At 44.1% G+C, this 20,628-nt stretch overlaps 1 protein-coding gene across 1 annotated transcript in view; it reads right to left on the bottom strand.

Moving 5' to 3' along the window:
- The window catches only part of VAV1 (vav guanine nucleotide exchange factor 1), a 1,439,562-nt gene that overhangs the window by 11,416 nt on the left and 1,407,518 nt on the right, over nt 1-20,628 (bottom strand). The window contains exon 26 of the mRNA XM_069604429.1: nt 8,750-8,901. Within this exon, the coding sequence (XP_069460530.1) occupies nt 8,750-8,901 (152 nt within the window). The remainder of the gene's footprint in view (nt 1-8,749; nt 8,902-20,628) is intronic.

Raw genomic sequence — 20,628 nt, 5'->3', positions numbered from 1 at the left:
TTCTTGGTGTACATGGATGAATGGCAATAGGCGATGGAGGCCACAGCGACAGCTTAAAGAGCTTGAGAGATGGTCACTTGGGGAGTGTGGGGGTCTTGTTGTACATGGATGAATGGCAAGAGGTGATGGAGGCCACAGCGACAGCTTACAGAGCTTGAGAGCTGGTCACTTGGGGAGTCTGGGGGTCTTGGTGTACATGGATGAATGGCAATAGGCGATGGAGGCCACATCGACAGCTTACACAACTTGAGAGCTGGTCACTTGGGGAGTGCGGGGGTCTTGGTGTACCTGGATGAATGGCAAGAGGTGATGGAGGTCACAGTAACAGCTTACAGAGCTTGAGAGCTGGTCACTTGGGGAGTCTGGGGGTCTTGGTGTACATGGATGAATGGCAAGAGGTGATGGAGGTCACAGTAACAGCTTAAAGAGCTGGTCACTCGGGGAGTGTGGGGGTCTTGGTGTACATGGATGAATGGGAGGATGCAATGGAGGCCACAGCGACAGCTTACAGAGCTTGAGAGCTGGTCACTTTGGGAGTGTGGGGTTCTTGGTGTACATGGATGAATGGCAATAGGTGATGGAGGCCACAGCGACAGCTTACAGAGCTTGAGAGCTGGTCACTTTGGGAGTGTGGGGTTCTTGGTGTACATGGATGAATGGCAATAGGCGATGGAGGCCACAGCGACAGCTTAAAGAGCTTGAGAGATGGTCACTTGGGGAGTGTGGGGGTCTTGTTGTACATGGATGAATGGCAAGAGGTGATGGAGGCCACAGCGACAGCTTACAGAGCTTGAGAGCTGGTCACTTGGGGAGTCTGGGGGTCTTGGTGTACATGGATGAATGGCAATAGGCGATGGAGGCCACAGCGACAGCTTACACAACTTGAGAGCTGGTCACTTGGGGAGTGCGGGGGTCTTGGTGTACCTGGATGAATGGCAAGAGGTGATGGAGGTCACAGTAACAGCTTACAGAGCTTGAGAGCTGGTCACTTGGGGAGTCTGGGGGTCTTGGTGTACATGGATGAATGGCAAGAGGTGATGGAGGTCACAGTAACAGCTTAAAGAGCTTGAGAGCTGGTCACTCGGGGAGTGTGGGGGTCTTGGTGTACATGGATGAATGGGAGGATGCGATGGAGGCCACAGCGACAGCTTACAGAGCTTGAGAGCTGGTCACTCGGGGAGTGTGGGGGTCTTGGTTTACATGGATGAATGGCAAGAGGTGATGGAGGCCAGAGCGACAGCTTACAGAGCTTGAGAGCTGGTCACTTGGGGAGTGCGGGGGTCTTGGTGTACATGGATGAATGGCAAGAGGAGGCACACGGGCAACCCATGAAGCTTGACCAAGAGACCCGCATTGATGAATTCTATCAGGAGGACTCTGCTAACCCTTCTTCTCAGGAGTCTTCTCACAGTGATATGATATGATATGGAGTGCCCAGCAGACTGCAAGTCACAGGACACCTTATTCTGGCAGACTTTATTTTATTCACTCGTTCCTTCCAGAAACAAGTCCATTCCGTTTCTATGCCTTTTTTCATGTTCCCCTATTTCTCAACGTAAGTAACACTACCTGTGTAGAGTGCTTGGTAATGTCACTGCTCTGAACCCACTGTTCTTATCCTCTACAAAGTGCCTGGTAACGGCACTGCCCTGTTCCCACTGTTGTTATCCTCTGTAGAGTACCTGGTAATGGCACTGCTCTGTTCCCATTGTTTTTATCCTCTGCAAAGTGCTTGGTAATGTCACTGCTCTGTTCCCACTGTTGTTATCCTCTGTAAAGTGCCTGGTAACGGCACTGCTCTGTTCCCACTGTTGTTATCCTCTGCAGAGTGCCTGTTAATGTCACTGTTCTATTCCCACTGTTATTATTCTCTGCTGAGTACCTGGTAATTGCACTGCTCTGTTCCCACTGTTGTTATCCTCTGCAAAGTGCCTGGTAATTCCACTTCTCTGTTCCCACTGTAGTTATCCTCAGTTAAGTGCCTGGTAATGTCACTGCTCTTTTCCCACTTTTATAATCCTCTGTAAAGTGCTTGGTAATGGCACTGCTCTGTTCCCACTGTAGTTATCCTCTGTAACGTGTCTGGTTATGGCACTGCTCTGTTCACACTTTTGTTATCCTCTGTAAAGTGCTTGGTAATGGCACTGCTCTTTTCCCACTGTAGCTATCCTCTGTAAAGTGCCTGGTAATGCCACTGCTCTGTTCCCACTTTTGTTATCCTCTGTAAAGTGTGCCTGGTAATGGAACTGCTCTGTTCCCACTGTTATCCTCTGTGAAGTATGCCCAGTAATGCCACTCCTCTGTTCCCACTTTTATTCTCTGTAAAGTGCCTGGTAATGGCACCACTCTGTTCCCACTGTTATCCTCTGTAAAGTCCCTGGCCACTGCTCTGTTCCCACTGTTGTTATCCTCTGTAAAGTGCCTGGTAATGTCACTGCTCTGTTCCCACTTTTGTTATCCTCTGTAAAGTGCTTAGTAATGGCACTGCTCTGTTCCCACCGTAGTTATCCTCTGTAACGTGCCTGGTAATGCCACTGCTCTGTTGCCACTTTTATTATCCTCTATAAAGTGCCTGGTAATGTCACTGCTGTGTTCCCACTGTTGTTATCCTCTGCAAAATGCCTGGTAATGTCGCTGCTCTGTTCCCACTGTTGTTATCCTCTGCAAAATGCCTGGTAAAGTCGCTGCTCTGTTCCCACTGTTGTGAGTCTCTGTAGAGTGCCTGGTAATGGCGCTGCTCTCTTCCCACTGTTGTTATCCTCTGCAAAGTGCCTGATAATGCCACTGCTCTGTTGCCACTTTTGTTATCCTCTGTAAAGTGCCTGGTAATGCCACTGCTCTGTTCCCACTGTTGTTATCCTCTGTAAAGTGCCTGGTAATGGCACTGCTCTGTACCCACAGTTGTTAGCCTCTGTAAAGTGCCTGGTAATATCACTGCTCTGTTCCCACTGTTGCTATTCTCTGTAGAGTGCCTGGTAATGGCACTACTCTGTTCCCACTGTTGTTATCCTCTGTAAAGTGCCTGGTAATGCCACTGCTCTGTTCCCACCGTTTTAACGTCTGCGAAGTGCCAGTTATACCACTGCTCTGTTCCCACTGTTGTTATCCTCTATAAAGTGCCTGGTAATGCCACTGCTCTGTTCCCACTGTTGTTATCCTCTGTAATGTGCCTGGTAATGCCACTGCTCTGTTCCCATTGTTTTTATCCTCTGCAAAGTGCCTGGTAATGTCACTGCTCTTTTCCCACTGTTGTTATTCTCTGTAAAGTGCTTGGTAATGTCACTGCTCTGTTCCCACTGTTGTTATCCTCTGTAAAGTGCCTGGTAATGGCACTGCTCTGTACCCACAGTTGTTAGCCTCTGTAAAGTGCCTGGTAATATCACTGCTCTGTTCCCACTGTTGCTATTCTCTGTAGAGTGCCTGGTAATGGCACTGCTCTGTTCCCATTGTTGTTATTCTCTGTAGTGTGCCTGGTAATGCCACTGCTCTGTTCCCACTGTTGTTATCCTCTGTAAAGTGCCTGGTAATGGCACCGCTCTGTTCCCACAGTTTTCACCTCTGCGAAGTGCCTAGTAATACCACTGCTCTGTTCCCACTGTTGTTATCCTCTGTAAAGTGCCTGGTAATGTCACTGCTCTGTACCCACTGCTGTTATCCTCTGTAAATTGCCTGGTAATGCCACTGCTCTGTTCCCATTGTTTTTATCCTCTGCAAAGTGCTTGGTAATGTCACTGCTCTGTTCCCACTGTCATAATTCTCTGTAGAGTACCTGGTAATTGCACTGCTCTATTCCCACTGTTTTTATCCTCTGCAAAGTGCTTAGTAATGTCACTGCTCTGTTCCCACTGTTGTTATTCTTTGTAGAGTACCTGGTAATTGCACTGCTCTGTTCCCACTGTTGTTATCCTCTGTAAAGTGCCTGGTAATTGCACTGCTCTGTTCCCACTGTTGTTATCTTCTGCAAAGTGCCTGGTATTGTCACTGCTCTATTCCCACTGGTATTATTCTCTGTCAAGTACCTGGTAATTGCACTGCTCTGTTCCCACTGTTGTTATCCTCTGCAAAGTGCCTGGTAATTCCACTGCTCTGTTACCACTGTAGTTATCCTCTGTAAAGTGCCTGGTAATGTCACTGCTCTTTTCCCACTTTTGTAATCCTCTGTAAAGTGCTTGGTAATGGCACTGCTCTGTTCCCACTGTTGTTATCCTCTGTAAAGTGCCTGGTAATGGCACTGCACTAGTCTGTACCCACAGTTGTTAGCCTCTGTAAAGTGCCTGGTAATATCACTGCTCTGTTCCCACTGTTGCTATACTCTGTAGAGTGCCTGGTAATGCCACTGCTCTGTTCCCACTGTTGTTATCCTATGTAAAGTGCCTGGTAATGGCACCGCTCTGTTCCCACAGTTTTAACCTCTGCGAAGTGCCTAGTAATACCACTGCTCTGTTCCCACTGTTGTTATCCTCTGTAAAGTGCCTGGTAATGTCGCTGCTCTGTTCCCACAGTTGTTAGCCTCTGTAAAGTGCCTGGTAATATCACTGCTCTTTTCCCACTTTTGTAATCCTCTGTAAAGTGCTTGGTAATGGCACTGCTCTGTTCCCACTGTTGTTATCCTCTGTAAAGTGCCTGGTAATGGCACTGCACTAGTCTGTACCCACAGTTGTTAGCCTCTGTAAAGTGCCTGGTAATATCACTGCTCTGTTCCCACTGTTGCTATACTCTGTAGAGTGCCTGGTAATGCCACTGCTCTGTTCCCACTGTTGTTATCCTCTGTAAAGTGCCTGGTAATGGCACCGCTCTGTTCCCACAGTTTTAACCTCTGCAAAGTGCCTAGTAATACCACTGCTCTGTTCCCACTGTTGTTATCCTCTGTAAAGTGCCTGGTAATGTCACTGCTCTGTTCCCACTGTTGTTATCCTCTGTAAATTGCCTGGTAATGCCACTGCTCTGTTCCCATTGTTTTTATCCTCTGCAAAGTGCTTGGTAATGTCACTGCTCTGTTCCCACTGTTATAATTCTCTGTAGAGTACCTGGTAATTGCACTGCTCTATTCCCACTGTTTTTATCCTCTACAAAGTGCTTGGTAATGTCACTTCTCTGTTCCCACTGTTGTTGTTCTTTGTAGAGTACCTGTTAATTGCACTGCTCTGTTCCCACTGTTGTTATCCTCTGTAAAGTGCCTGGTAATTGCACTGCTCTGTTCCCACTGTTGTTATCTTCTGCAAAGTGCCTGGTATTGTCACTGCTCTATTCCCACTGGTATTATTCTCTGTCAAGTACATGGTAATTGCACTGCTCTGTTCCCACTGTTGTTATCCTCTGCAAAGTGCCAGGTAATTCCACTGCTCTGTTACCACTGTAGTTATCCTCTGTAAAGTGCCTGGTAATGTCACTGCTCTTTTCCCACTTTTGTAATCTTCTGTAAAGTGCTTGGTAATGGCACTGCTCTGTTCCCACTGTAGTTATCCTCTATAATGTGCCTGGTAATGGCACTGCTCTGTTCCCACTTTTGTTATCCTCTGTAAAGTGCTTGGTAATGGCACTGCTCTGTTCCCACTGTTGTTATCCTCTGTAAAGTGCCTGGTAATGGCACTGCACTGCTCTGTACCCACAGTTGTTAGCCTCTGTAAAGTGCCTGGTAATATCACTGCTCTGTTCCCACTGTTGCTATTCTCTGTAGAGTGCCTGGTAATGCCACTGCTCTGTTCCCACTTTTGTTATCCTCTGTAAAGTGCTTAGTAATGCACTGCTCTGGTCCCACTGTTGTTATCCTCTGTAAAGTGTGCCTGGTAATGGCACTGCTCTGTTCCCACTGTTATCCTCTGTAACGTGTGCCCGGTAATGCCACTCCTCTGTTCCCACTTTCATTCTCTGTAAAGTGCCTGGTAATGGCACCACTCTGTTCCCACTGTTATCCTCTGTAAAGTGCCTGGTAATGGCACTGCTCTGTTCCCACAGTTTTAAACTCCGCGAAGTGCCTGGTAATACCACTGCTCTGCTCCCACTGTTGTTATCCTCTGTAAAGTGCCTGATAATGGCACTGCTCTGTTCCCACCGTAGTTATCCTCTGTAACGTGTCTGGTAATTCCACTGCTCTGTCGCCACTTTTATTATCCTCTGTAAAGTGCCTGGTAATGTCACTGCTGTGTTCCCACTGTTGATATCCTCTGCAAAATGCCTGGTAATGTCGCTGCTCTGTTCCCACTGTTGTTATCCTCTGCAAAATGCCTGGTAATGTCGCTGCTCTGTTCCCACTGTTGTGAGTCTCTGTAGAGTGCCTGGTAAGGGCATGGCTCTATTCCCACTGTTGTTATCCTCTGCAAAGTGCCTGATAATGCCACTGCTCTGTTGCCACTTTTGTTATCCTCTGTAAAGTGCTTGGTAATGTCACTGCTCTGTTCCCACTGTTGGTATCCTCTGTAAAGTGCCTGGTAATGGCACTGCTCTGTACCCACAGTTGTTAGCCTCTGTAAAGTGCCTGGTAATATCACTGCTCTGTTCCCACTGTTGCTATTCTCTGTAGAGTGCCTGGTAATGGCACTACTCTGTTCCCACTGTTGTTATCATCTGTAAAGTGCCTGGTAATGGCACCACTCTGTTCCCACAGTTTTAACCTCTGCGAAGTGCCTAGTAATACCACTGCTCTGTTCCCACTGTTGTTATCCTCTGTAAAGTGCCTGGTAATGTCACTGCTCTGTTCCCACTGCTGTTATCCTCTGTAAATTGCATGGTAAAGCCATTGCTCTGTTCCCATTGTTTTTATCCTCTGCAAAGTGCTTGGTAATGTCACTGCTCTGTTCCCACAGTTATTATTCTCTGTAGAGTACCTGGTAATTGCACTGCTCTGTTCCCACTGTTTTTATCCTCTGCAAAGTGCTTGGTAATGTCACTGCTCTGTTCCCACTGTTATTATTCTCTGTAGAGTACCTGGTAATTACACTGCTCTGTTCCCACTGTTGTTATCCTCTGTAAATTGCATGGTAATGCCACTGCCCTGTTCCCATTGTTTTTATCCTCTGCAAAGTGCCTGGTAATGTCACTGCTCTGTTCCCACTGTTGTTATTCTCTGTAAAGTGCTTGGTAATGTCACTGCTCTGTAAAGATAACAACAGTGGGAATAGAGCAGTGCCATTACCAGGCACTTTACAGAGGATAACAACAGTGGGAACAGAGCAGTGACATTACCAGGCACTTTACAAAGGATAACAACAGTGTGAACAGAGCAGTGGTATTACCAGGCACTTCACAGAGGTTAAAACTGTGGGAACAGAGCGGTGCCATTACCAGGCACTTTACAGAGGATAACAACAGTGGGAACAGAGCAGTGGCCAGGCACTTTGCAGAGGATAACAACAGTGCGAACAGAGCAGTGGTATTACCAGGCACTTCACAGAGGTTAAAACTGTGGGAACAGAGCAGTGGCATTACCAAGCACTTTACAGAGGATAACAACAGTGGGAACAGAGCAGTGACATTACCAAGCACTTTACAGAGAATAACAACAGTGGGAACAGAGCGGTGACATTACCAGGCACTTTACAGAGGATACCAAAAGTGGCAACAGAGCAGTGGCATTACCAGGCACTTTGCAGAGGATAACAACAGTGGGAACAGAGCAGTGACCTTACCAGGCACTCTACAGAGGATAACTACAGTGGGAACAGAGCAGTGCCATTACCAAGCACTTTACAGAGGATAACAAAAGTGGGAACAGAGCAGTACCATTACCAGGCATGTTATAGAGGATACCTACAGTGGGAACAGAGCAGTGCCATTACCAAGCACTTTACAGAGGATTAAAAAAGTGGGAAAAGAGCAGTGACATTACCAGGCACTTTACAGAGGATAACTACAGTAGGAACAGAGCAGTGGAATTACCTGGCACTTTGCAGAGGATAACAACAGTGGGAACAGAGCAGTGCAATTACCAGGTACTTGACAGAGAATAATACCAGTGGGAATAGAGCAGTGACAATACCAGGCACTTTGCAGAAGATAACAACAGTGGGAACAGAGCAGTGCAATTACCAGGCACTTTACAGAGGATAACAACAGTGGGAACAGAGCAGTGCAATTACCAGGTACTCTACAAAGAATAACAACAGTGGGAACAAAGCAGTGACATTACCAAGCACTTTGCAGAGAATAAAAATAATGGGAACAGAGCAGTGGTATTACTGGGCACTTTGCAGAGGTTAAAACTGTGGGAACAGAGCGGTGCCATTACCAGGCACTTTACAGAGGATAACAACAGTGGGAACAGAGCAGTGGTATTACCAGGCACTTTACAGAGGATAACAACAGTGATAACAGAGCAGTGCCATTACCAGGCACACTTTACAGAGGATAACCACAGTGGGAACAGAGCAGTGACATTACCAGGCACTCTACAGAGGATAACTACAGTGGGAACAGAGCAGTGGCATTACCAAGCACTTTACAGAGGATTACAAAAGTGGGAAAAGAGCAGTGACATCACCAGGCACTTTACAGAGGATAACTACAGTGGTAACAGAGCAGTGGAATTACCTGGCACTTTGCAGAGGATAACAACAGTGGGAACAGAGCAGTGCAATTACCAGGTACTTGACAGAGAATAATACCAGTGGGAATAGAGCAGTGACAATACCAGGCACTTTGCAGAGGATAACAACAGTGGGAACAGAGCAGTGCAATTACCAGGCACTTTACAGAGGATAACACTTCTCTTCCCATCTCCCCATGCCCCAGCTCCCCGGAGGTGAATTCTCACCTTGCCATAGATCTCGCCCCTCCACCAGCCTTGGTGACCTTTCTTGTTGAGGATTTTGACGATGTCACCTTCCTTAAGCGTCAGCTCAGTACGGTCCCGGGCACAGAAATCGTAGCGGGCCATGGCCGACCCAAAATACCGAATTTTCCCCTCTGTTGGCAAAAAAGAAAAAAAGGTATTTAAGACATAGTTCAAGACTCCTTTGTAAATACCCTGTCCCACAGCATCCCTATGGTGGCAAGTGGTGGTGCTTGCAGAGGAAAGGCTGCACAGTGGCCACTGATGACTAGACATAGCCGGGGCAGGTTATCCTGCCACTCTCTCGGCTTCCCCAGTGTTTAGTGTACATGATAAATTAGCCAAGACTAGCAATGCATATGGTATTTGAGAATCAAGGAAGCATTAAAGGCCACTAACGCACCCACTTATGCACAGTGGTGTGGACCATTTGCAAACATGGAAACTCCCGAAAGGACAGCACCCCCTTAAGGCTGTCAGTCACATGTGACGCTCAATTTTCAGGCACTTGACTCTGGCAGCCCTTTTGGCCTTAAAGGAACTCTCACTAGCCAGACCTCCTCTGGAGTAAACAGGATCTATCGCAAGCACTGCTAGAGTAAAGTGCCAGCAATTGACATGCGTTTGATAGAAATACAGACATGAATAATATCTTTACTAAGCCTGTATTTGACAAATTGGAAGACTGGGTGTCACCTATACAAATTACACGGACGACACCCAGATACTCATTCCCCTTTCGGGCAATTTCACCTCAGATACAGCCTTAGTAAATGAAATATACATCCTCATTCAGGCATGGATGGCAACCTATGGCCTCTGCCTGAATGACGATAAAACAGAGATCCTGATCCTTGGCTTGGCCAATAACCTAAAAAAACTTGACACTAACTACAGCGCCTTCAACATAATTACAGTCGCCAAATAAGTGAAGACACTTGGCTTCTATCTGGACTCAATGCTAACTCTAAAAAAACAGGTAAACTCCCTGGCCTCATCCACTGCGTACACTGGCATACTCATCAGAGCATGTAGACCCTTCCTCTCACTAGCAAGCTGCATTATATTAGCTAACGCCCTCATCTTATCAAAACTGGACTATTGCAATGCACTGTATCTAGGAGCCAACAAATACATCATCAACAAATTACAGACATTGCAAAATAAGGCGCTCAGAACAGCCCTGAACCTCCCCACGAGAGAGCACATATCCAAAGCTAGGAGACACCGTCATTGGTTGAAAATTAGTGATAGGATCCTCTTTAAAACTGTCTCACTAACCTTCAAATGTCTCAATAACGTAGGCCCTCCATACCTGAAGGAAAGAATAATTAGAAAAACTTCTGTACTACCTTCTAGGACATCCAATTCTCACTGCCTCCAAATACCTAGATTGAGACTTAAAAAACAGGAGAAGACAGCTTCCCAGTTAAAGCAGCCCAGCAATGGAATGCACTACCAGTTGAGCTCAGAAAGGATCAGTCTTATTACAGTTTCAGACGCAACACCCACACCTGGTTACGCCTTAACGACCACTAGATTAACGACTGCAGTTGTCAGTTTACGTGTATGCTTCCTACCTGTACCTTTCGACATTTGTAATTATGACTCTCGTTACCTGTCTATACCTGTAACTAAGCTTTAAGTATTCTTTTGATGTTGTGCGCCCAGTTACCCAAGGGTTTGGTGTGCCCTACAAATCAATAAACAAACAAACAAACAGATGCTTACTGCTTGCACCGCACCTGACAGTGGCTTTCATGATCAACAAACCTGGCATGTTCTATTATGTCTGTGAACTGTGAGAACTGTGATGGCCACTGTTAGTCAGGTGATAAGTCGTCCATTCACAAAACAACTGTGGACAGCTTAAGGAACCACCCGAATCACCCCAGCCTCAGAAGAAAGGTGCAGAAAACGCAGAAAAGAGAAATGTGGAGACCATGTAGGACCTCATCCGCTTCCACAAAGCCCGTGGCAGCGCACACCATGCATTCCACTCTAGTGGTAGGTGCCCCATACACATCTTCCCAACGGACTGAATTAGCACAGAGAAGCAGTATTGTAATGCCTCCTGTCACGCTCTTTACAGTTTCCATAATGCTTAGTATAAGCATGCATTACCAGTGTTCTACAATGCCCAGTCTCTATAGCGCAGAGTAGCAGTATCTGTAATTCCTCCTGCCACACTCTTTACAGTTTCCATAATGCTTTGTATAAGCATGCATTACCAGTGTTCTACAATGCCCCAGTATCTATAGCACAGAACAGCAGTATCTGTAATGCCTCCTGCCACACTCTTTACAGTTTCCATAATGCTTAGTATAAGCATGCATTACTGTGTTCTACAATGCCCCAGTATCTATAGCACAGAACAGCAGTATCTGTAATGCCTCCTGCCACACTCTTTACAGTTTCCATAATGCTTAGTATAAGCATGCATTACTGTGTTCTACAATGCCCCAGTATCTATAGCACAGAACAGCAGTATCTGTAATGTCTCCTGTCGCACTCTTTACAGTTTCCATAATGCTCAGTATAAGCATGCATTACTGTGTTCTACAATGCCCCAGTATCTATAGCACAGAACAGCAGTATCTGTAATGCCTCCTGCCACACTCTTTACAGTTTCCATAATGCTTAGTATAAGTATGCATTACCAGTGTTCTACAATGCCCCAGTATCTATAGCACAGAACAGCAGTATCTGTAATGTCTCCTGCCACACTCTTTACAGTTTCCATAATGCTTAGTATAAGCATGCATTACCAGTGTTCTACAATGCCCCAGTCTCTATAGCGCAGAGTAGCAGTATCTGTAATTCCTCCTGCCACACTCTTTACAGTTTCCATAATGCTTAGTATAAGCATGCATTACCTTTGTTCTACAATGCCCCAGTATCTATAGCGCAGAATAGCAGTATCTGTAACGCCTCCTGTCACACTCTTTACAGTTTCCATAATGCTTAGTATAAGCATGCATTACTGTGTTCTACAATGCCCCAGTATCTATAGCACAGAACAGCAGTATCTGTAATGTCTCCTGCCACACTCTTTACAGTTTCCATAATGCTTAGTATAAGCATGCATTACCAGTGTTCTACAATGCCCCAGTATCTATAGCGCAGAACAGCAGTATCTGTAACGCCTCCTGTCACACTCTTTACAGTTTCCATAATGCTTAGTATAAGCATGCATTACTGTGTTCTACAATGCCTCAGTATCTATAGCACAGAACAGCAGTATCTGTAACGCCTCCTGTCACACTCTTTACAGTTTCCATAATGCTTAGTACAAGCATGCATTTCTGTGTTCTACAATGCCCCAGTATCTATAGCGCAGAACAGCAGTATCTGTAATGCCTCCTGCCACACTCTTTACAGTTTCCATAATGCTTAGTATAAGCATGCATTACCAGTGTTCTACAATGCCCCAGTATCTATAGCACAGAACAGCAGTATCTGTAACGCCTCCTGTCACACTCTTTACAGTTTCCATAATGCTTAGTATAAGCATGCATTACTGTGTTCTACAATGCCCCAGTATCTATAGCGCAGAACAGCAGTATCTGTAATGCCTCCTGCCACACTCTTTACAGTTTCCATAATGCTTAGTATAAGCATGCATTACCAGTGTTCTACAATGCCCCAGTATCTATAGCACAGAACAGCAGTATCTGTAACGCCTCCTGTCACACTCTTTACAGTCTCCATAATGCTTAGTATAAGCATGCATTACTGTGTTCTACAATGCCCCAGTATCTATAGTGCAGAACAGCAGTATCTGTAATGCCTCCTGCCACACTCTTTACAGTTTCCATAATGCTTAGTATAAGCATGCATTACCAGTGTCCTACAATGCCCCAGTATCTATAGCACAGAACACCAGTATCTGGAATGCCTCCTGTCACACTCTTTACAGTTTCCATAATGCTTATCATAAGCATGCATTACCAGTGTTCTACAATGCCCCAGTATCTATAGCGCAGAATAGCAGTATCTGTAATGCCTCCTGTCACGCTCTTTACAGTTTCCATAATGCTTAGTATAAGCATGCATTACTGTGTTCTACAATGCCCCAGTATCTATAGCACAGAACAGCAGTATCTGTAATGCCTCCTGTCACACTCTTTACAGTTTCCATAATGCTTAGTATAAGCATGCATTACCAGTGTTCTACAATGCCCCAGTATCTATAGCGCAGAATAGCAGTATCTGTAATGCCTCCTGTCACGCTCTTTACAGTTTCCATAATGCTTAGTATAAGCATGCATTACCAGTGTTCTACAATGCCCCAGTATCTATAGCACAGAACAGCAGTATCTGTAATGCCTCCTGTCACACTCTTTACAGTTTCCATAATGCTTAGTATAAGCATGCATTACCAGTGTTCTACAATGCCCCAGTATCTATAGCACAGAACAGCAGTATCTGTAATGCCTCCTGTCACACTCTTTACAGTTTCCATAATGCTTAGTATAAGAATGCATTACTGTGTTCTACAATGCCCCAGTATCTATAGCACAGAATAGCAGTATCTGTAATGCCTCCTGTCACACTCTTTACAGTTTCCATAATGCTTAGTATAAGCATGCATTACCAGTGTTCTACAATGCCCCAGTATCTATAGCGCAGAATAGCAGTATCTGTAATGCGTCCTGTCACGCTCTTTACAGTTTCCATAATGCTTAGTATAAGCATGCATTACTGTGTTCTACAATGCCCCAGTATCTATAGCGCAGAACAGCAGTATCTGTAATGCCTCATGTCACACTCTTTACAGTTTCCATAATGCTTAGTATAAGCATGCATTACCAGTGTTCTACAATGCCCCAGTATCTATAGCACAGAACAGCAGTATCTGTAATGCCTCCTGTCACACTCTTTACAGTTTCCATAATGCTTAGTATAAGCATGCATTACTGTGTTCTACAATGCCCCAGTATCTATAGCGCAGAACAGCAGTATCTGTAATGCCTCCTGTCACACTCTTTACAGTTTCCATAATGCTTATCATAAGCATGCATTACCAGTGTTCTACAATGCCCCAGTATCTATAGCACAGAACAGCAGTATCTGTAATGCCTCCTGTCACACTCTTTACAGTTTCCATAATGCTTAGTATAAGCATGCATTACCAGTGTTCTACAATGCCCCAGTATCTATAGCGCAGAATAGCAGTATCTGTAATGCCTCCTGTCACGCTCTTTACAGTTTCCATAATGCTTAGTATAAGCATGCATTACTGTGTTCTACAATGCCCCAGTATCTATAGCACAGAACAGCAGTATCTGTAATGCCTCCTGTCACACTCTTTACAGTTTCCATAATGCTTAGTATAAGCATGCATTACCAGTGTTCTACAATGCCCCAGTATCTATAGCACAGAACAGCAGTATCTGTAATGTCTCCTGTCACACTCTTTACAGTTTCCATAATGCTTAGTATAAGCATGCATTACTGTGTTCTACAATGCCCCAGTATCTATAGCGCAGAACAGCAGTATCTGTAATGCCTCCTGCCACACTCTTTACAGTTTCCATAATGCTTAGTATAAGCATGCATTACCAGTGTTCTACAATGCCCCAGTATCTATAGCACAGAACAGCAGTATCTGTAACGCCTCCTGTCACACTCTTTACAGTTTCCATAATGCTTAGTATAAGCATGCATTACTGTGTTCTACAATGCCCCAGTATCTATAGCGCAGAACAGCAGTATCTGTAATGCCTCCTGCCACACTCTTTACAGTTTCCATAATGCTTAGTATAAGCATGCATTACCAGTGTTCTACAATGCCCCAGTCTCTATAGCACAGAACAGCAGTATCTGTAATGCCTCCTGTCACACTCTTTACAGTTTCCATAATGCTTAGTATAAGCATGCATTACCAGTGTTCTACAATGCCTCAGTATCTATAGCACAGAACAGCAGTATCTGTAATGCCTCCTGTCACACTCTTTACAGTTTCCATAATGCTTAGTATAAGCATGCATTACCAGTGTTCTACAATGCCCCAGTATCTATAGCGCAGAATAGCAGTATCTGTAATGCCTCCTGTCACGCTCTTTACAGTTTCCATAATGCTTAGTATAAGCATGCATTACTGTGTTCTACAATGCCCCAGTATCTATAGCACAGAACAGCAGTATCTGTAATGCCTCCTGTCACACTCTTTACAGTTTCCATAATGCTTAGTATAAGCATGCATTACCAGTGTTCTACAATGCCCCAGTATCTATAGCACAGAACAGCAGTATCTGTAATGCCTCCTGCCACACTCTTTACAGTTTCCATAATGCTTAGTATAAGCATGCATTACTGTGTTCTACAATGCCCCAGTATCTATAGCACAGAACAGCAGTATCTGTAACGCCTCCTGTCACACTCTTTACAGTTTCCATAATGCTTAGTATAAGCATGCATTACTTTGTTCTACAATGCCCCAGTATCTATAGTGCAGAACAGCAGTATCTGTAATGCCTCCTGCCACACTCTTTACAGTTTCCATAATGCTTAGTATAAGCATGCATTACCAGTGTTCTACAATGCCCCAGTATCTATAGCACAGAACAGCAGTATCTGTAACGCCTCCTGTCACACTCTTTACAGTTTCCATAATGCTTAGTATAAGCATGCATTACTGTGTTCTACAATGCCCCAGTATCTATAGCGCAGAACAGCAGTATCTGTAATGCCTCCTGCCACACTCTTTACAGTTTCCATAATGCTTAGTATAAGCATGCATTACCAGTGTTCTACAATGCCCCAGTATCTATAGCACAGAACAGCAGTATCTGTAATGCCTCCTGCCACACTCTTTACAGTTTCCATAATGCTTAGTATAAGCATGCATTACTGTGTTCTACAATGCCCCAGTATCTATAGCACAGAACAGCAGTATCTGTAACGCCTCCTGTCACACTCTTTACAGTTTCCATAATGCTTAGTATAAGCATGCATTACTGTGTTCTACAATGCCCCAGTATCTATAGCACAGAACAGCAGTATCTGTAACGCCTCCTGTCACACTCTTTACAGTTTCCATAATGCTTAGTATAAGCATGCATTACTTTGTTCTACAATGCCCCAGTATCTATAGTGCAGAACAGCAGTATCTGTAATGCCTCCTGCCACACTCTTTACAGTTTCCATAATGCTTAGTATAAGCATGCATTACCAGTGTTCTACAATGCCCCAGTATCTATAGCACAGAACAGCAGTATCTGTAACGCCTCCTGTCACACTCTTTACAGTTTCCATAATGCTTAGTATAAGCATGCATTACTGTGTTCTACAATGCCCCAGTATCTATAGCGCAGAACAGCAGTATCTGTAATGCCTCCTGCCACACTCTTTACAGTTTCCATAATGCTTAGTATAAGCATGCATTACTGTGTTCTACAATGCCCCAGTATCTATAGCACAGAACAGCAGTATCTGTAATGCCTCCTGCCACACTCTTTACAGTTTCCATAATGCTTAGTATAAGCATGCATTACTGTGTTCTACAATGCCCCAGTATCTATAGCACAGAACAGCAGTATCTGTAATGCCTCCTGCCACACTCTTTACAGTGTCCATAATGCTTAGTATAAGCATGCATTACCTGTGTTCTACAATGCCCCAGTATCTATAGCACAGAACAGCAGTATCTGTAATGCCTCCTGCCACACTCTTTACAGTTTCCATAATGCTTAGTATAAGCATGCATTACTGTGTTCTACAATGCCCCAGTATCTATAGCACAGAACAGCAGTATCTGTAATGCCTCCTGTCACACTCTTTACGGTTTCCATAATGCTTAGTATAAGCATGCATTACTGTGTTCTACAATGCCCCAGTATCTATAGCACAGAACAGCAGTATCTGTAATGCCTCCTGCCACACTCTTTACAGTTTCCATAATGCTTAGTATAAGCATGCATTACCTGTGTTCTACAATGCCCCAGTATCTATAGCACAGAACAGCAGTATCTGTAATGCCTCCTGAAACACTCTTTACAGTTTCCATAATGCTTAGTATAAGCATGCATTACTGTGTTCTACAATGCCCCAGTATCTATAGAACAGAACAGCAGTATCTGTAATGCCTCCTGTCACACTCTTTACAGTTTCCATAATGCTTAGTATAAGCATGCATTACTGTGTTCTACAATGCCCCAGTAGCTATAGCACAGAACAGCAGTATCTGTAATTCCTCCTGTCACACTCTTTACAGTTTCCATAATGCTTAGTATAAGCATGCATTACTGTGTTCTACAATGCCCCAGTATCTATAGCACAGAACAGCAGTATCTGTAATGCCTCCTGTCACACTCTTTACAGTTTCCATAATGCTTATCATAAGCATGCATTACCAGTGTTCTACAATGCCCCAGTATCTATAGCACAGAACAGCAGTATCTGTAATGCCTCCTGTCACACTCTTTACAGTTTCCATAATGCTTAGTATAAGCATGCATTACCAGTGTTCTACAATGCCCCAGTATCTATAGCGCAGAACAGCAGTATCTGTAATGCCTCCTGCCACACTCTTTACAGTTTCCATAATGCTTAGTATAAGCATGCATTACCAGTGTTCTATAATGCCCCAGTATCTATAGCACAGAACAGCAGTATCTGTAATTCCTCCTGTCACACTCTTTACAGTTTCCATAATGCTTAGTATAAGCATGCATTACCTGTGTTCTACAATGCCCCAGTATCTATAGCACAGAACAGCAGTATCTGTAATGCCTCCTGTCACACTCTTTACAGTTTCCATAATGCTTAGTATAAGCATGCATTACTGTGTTCTACAATGCCCCAGTATCTATAGCACAGAACAGCAGTATCTGTAATGCCTCCTGCCACACTCTTTACAGTTTCCATAATGCTTAGTATAAGCATGCATTACTGTGTTCTACAATGCCCCAGTATCTATAGCACAGAACAGCAGTATCTGTAATGCCTCCTGCCACACTCTTTACAGTTTCCATAATGCTTAGTATAAGCATGCATTACCTGTGTTCTACAATGCCCCAGTATCTATAGCACAGAACAGCAGTATCTGTAATGCCTCCTGCCACACTCTTTACAGTTTCCATAATGCTTAGTATAAGCATGCATTACTGTGTTCTACAATGCCCCAGTATCTATAGCACAGAACAGCAGTATCTGTAATACCTCCTGTCACACTCTTTACAGTTTCCATAATGCTTAGTATAAGCATGCATTACTGTGTTCTACAATGCCCCAGTATCTATAGCACAGAACAGCAGTATCTGTAATGCCTCCTGCCACACTCTTTACAGTTTCCATAATGCTTAGTATAAGCATGCATTACCTGTGTTCTACAATGCCCCAGTATCTATAGCACAGAACAGCAGTATCTGTAATGCCTCCTGCAACACTCTTTACAGTTTCCATAATGCTTAGTATAAGCATGCATTACTGTGTTCTACAATGCCCCAGTATCTATAGCACAGAACAGCAGTATCTGTAATGCCTCCTGTCACACTCTTTACAGTTTCCATAATGCTTAGTATAAGCATGCATTACTGTGTTCTACAATGCCCCAGTATCTATAGCACAGAACAGCAGTATCTGTAATTCCTCCTGTCGCACTCTTTACAGTTTCCATAATGCTTAGTATAAGCATGCATTACTGTGTTCTACAATGCCCCAGTATCTATAGCACAGAACAGCAGTATCTGTAATGTCTCCTGTCGCACTCTTTACAGTTTCCATAATGCTTAGTATAAGCATGCATTACTGTGTTCTACAATGCCTCAGTATCTAAAGCACAGAACAGCAGTATCTGTAATGCCTCCTGCCACACTCTTTACAGTTTCCATAATGCTTAGTATAAGCATGCATTACTGTGTTCTACAATGCCCCAGTATCTATAGCACAGAACAGCAGTATCTGTAATGCCTCCTGTCACACTCTTTACAGTTTCCATAATGCTTAGTATAAGCATGCATTACTGTGTTCTACAATGCCCCAGTATCTATAGCACAGAACAGCAGTATCTGTAATTCCTCCTGTCGCACTCTTTACAGTTTCCATAATGCTTAGTATAAGCATGCATTACTGTGTTCTACAATGCCCCAGTATCTATAGCACAGAACAGCAGTATCTGTAATGTCTCCTGTCGCACGCTTTACAGTTTCCATAATGCTTAGTATAAGCATGCATTACTGTGTTCTACAATGCCTCAGTATCTATAGCACAGAACAGCAGTATCTGTAATGTCTCCTGTCGCACTCTTTACAGTTTCCATAATGCTTAGTATAAGCATGCATTACTGTGTTCTACAATGCCCCAGTATCTATAGCACAGAACAGCAGTATCTGTAATGTCTCCTGTCGCACTCTTTACAGTTTCCATAATGCTTAGTATAAGCATGCATTACTGTGTTCTACAATGCCTCAGTATCTATAGCACAGAACAGCAGTATCTGTAATGCCTCCTGTCACACTCTTTACAGTTTCCATAATGCTTAGTATAAGCATGCATTACTGTGTTCTACAATGCCCCAGTATCTATAGCGCAGAACAGCAGTATCTGTAATGCCTCCTGTCACACTCTTTACAGTTTCCATAATGCTTAGTATAAGCATGCATTACTGTGTTCTACAATGCCCAGTCTCTATAGCGCAGAGTAGCAGTATCTGTAATGCCTCCTGCCACACTCTTTACAGTTTCCGTAATGCTTTGTATAAGCATGCATTACCTGTGTTCTACAATGCCCCAGTATCTATAGCACAGAACAGCAGTATCTGTAATGTCTCCTGTCACACTCTTTACAGTTTCCGTAATGCTTAGTATAAGCATGCATTACTGTGTTCTACAATGCCCCAGTATCTATAGCACAGAACAGCAGTATCTGTAATGCCTCCTGCCACACTCTTTACAGTTTCCATAATGCTTAGTATAAGCATGCATTACTGTGTTCTACAATGCCCAGTCTCTATAGCGCAGAGTAGCAGTATCTGTAATTCCTCCTGCCACACTCTTTACAGTTTCCATAATGCTTAGTATAAGCATGCATTACCAGTGTTCTACAATGCCCAGTCTCTATAGCGCAGAGTAGCAGTATCTGTAATTCCTCCTGCCACACTCTTTACAGTTTCCATAATGCTTTGTGTAAGCATGCATTACCTGTGTTCTACAATGCCCCAGTATCTATAGCGCAGAATAGCAGTATCTGTAATGCCTCCTGTCACACTCTTTACAGTTTCCATAATGCTTAGTATAAGCATGCATTACCAGTGTTCTACAATGCCCCAGTATCTATAGCGCAGAACAGCAGTATCTGTAATGTCTCCTGTCGCACTCTTTACAGTTTCCATAATGCTTAGTATAAGCATGCCTTACTGTGTTCTACAATGCCTCAGTATCTATAGCACAGAACAGCAGTATCTGTAATGCCTCCTGTCACACTCTTTACAGTTTCCATAATGCTTAGTATAAGCATGCATTACTGTGTTCTACAATGCCCCAGTATCTATAGCACAGAACAGCAGTATCTGTAACGCCTCCTGTCACACTCTTTACAGTTTCCATAATGCTTAGTATAAGCATGCATTACCAGTGTTCTACAATGCCCAGTCTCTATAGCACAGAGTAGCAGTATCCGTAATTCCTCCTGCCACACTCTTTACAGTTTCCATAATGCTTTGTATAAGCATGCATTACCTGTGTTCTACAATGCCCCAGTATCTATAGCGCAGAATAGCAGTATCTGTAATGCCTCCTGTCACACTCCTTACAGTTTCCATAATGCTTAGTATAAGCATGCATTACCAGTGTTCTACAATGCCCCAGTATCTATAGCGCAGAACAGCAGTATCTGTAATGCCTCCTGTCGCACCGTTT

The sequence above is a fragment of the Ambystoma mexicanum genome, chromosome 3q (genome assembly GCF_040938575.1).
Source record: "Ambystoma mexicanum isolate Mex_15411 chromosome 3q, UKY_AmexF1_1, whole genome shotgun sequence".
NCBI lineage: Eukaryota > Metazoa > Chordata > Amphibia > Caudata > Ambystomatidae > Ambystoma > Ambystoma mexicanum.
Note: the sequence above shows the minus strand (reverse complement) of the source record. Positions and strands in the feature narration are given on the sequence as shown.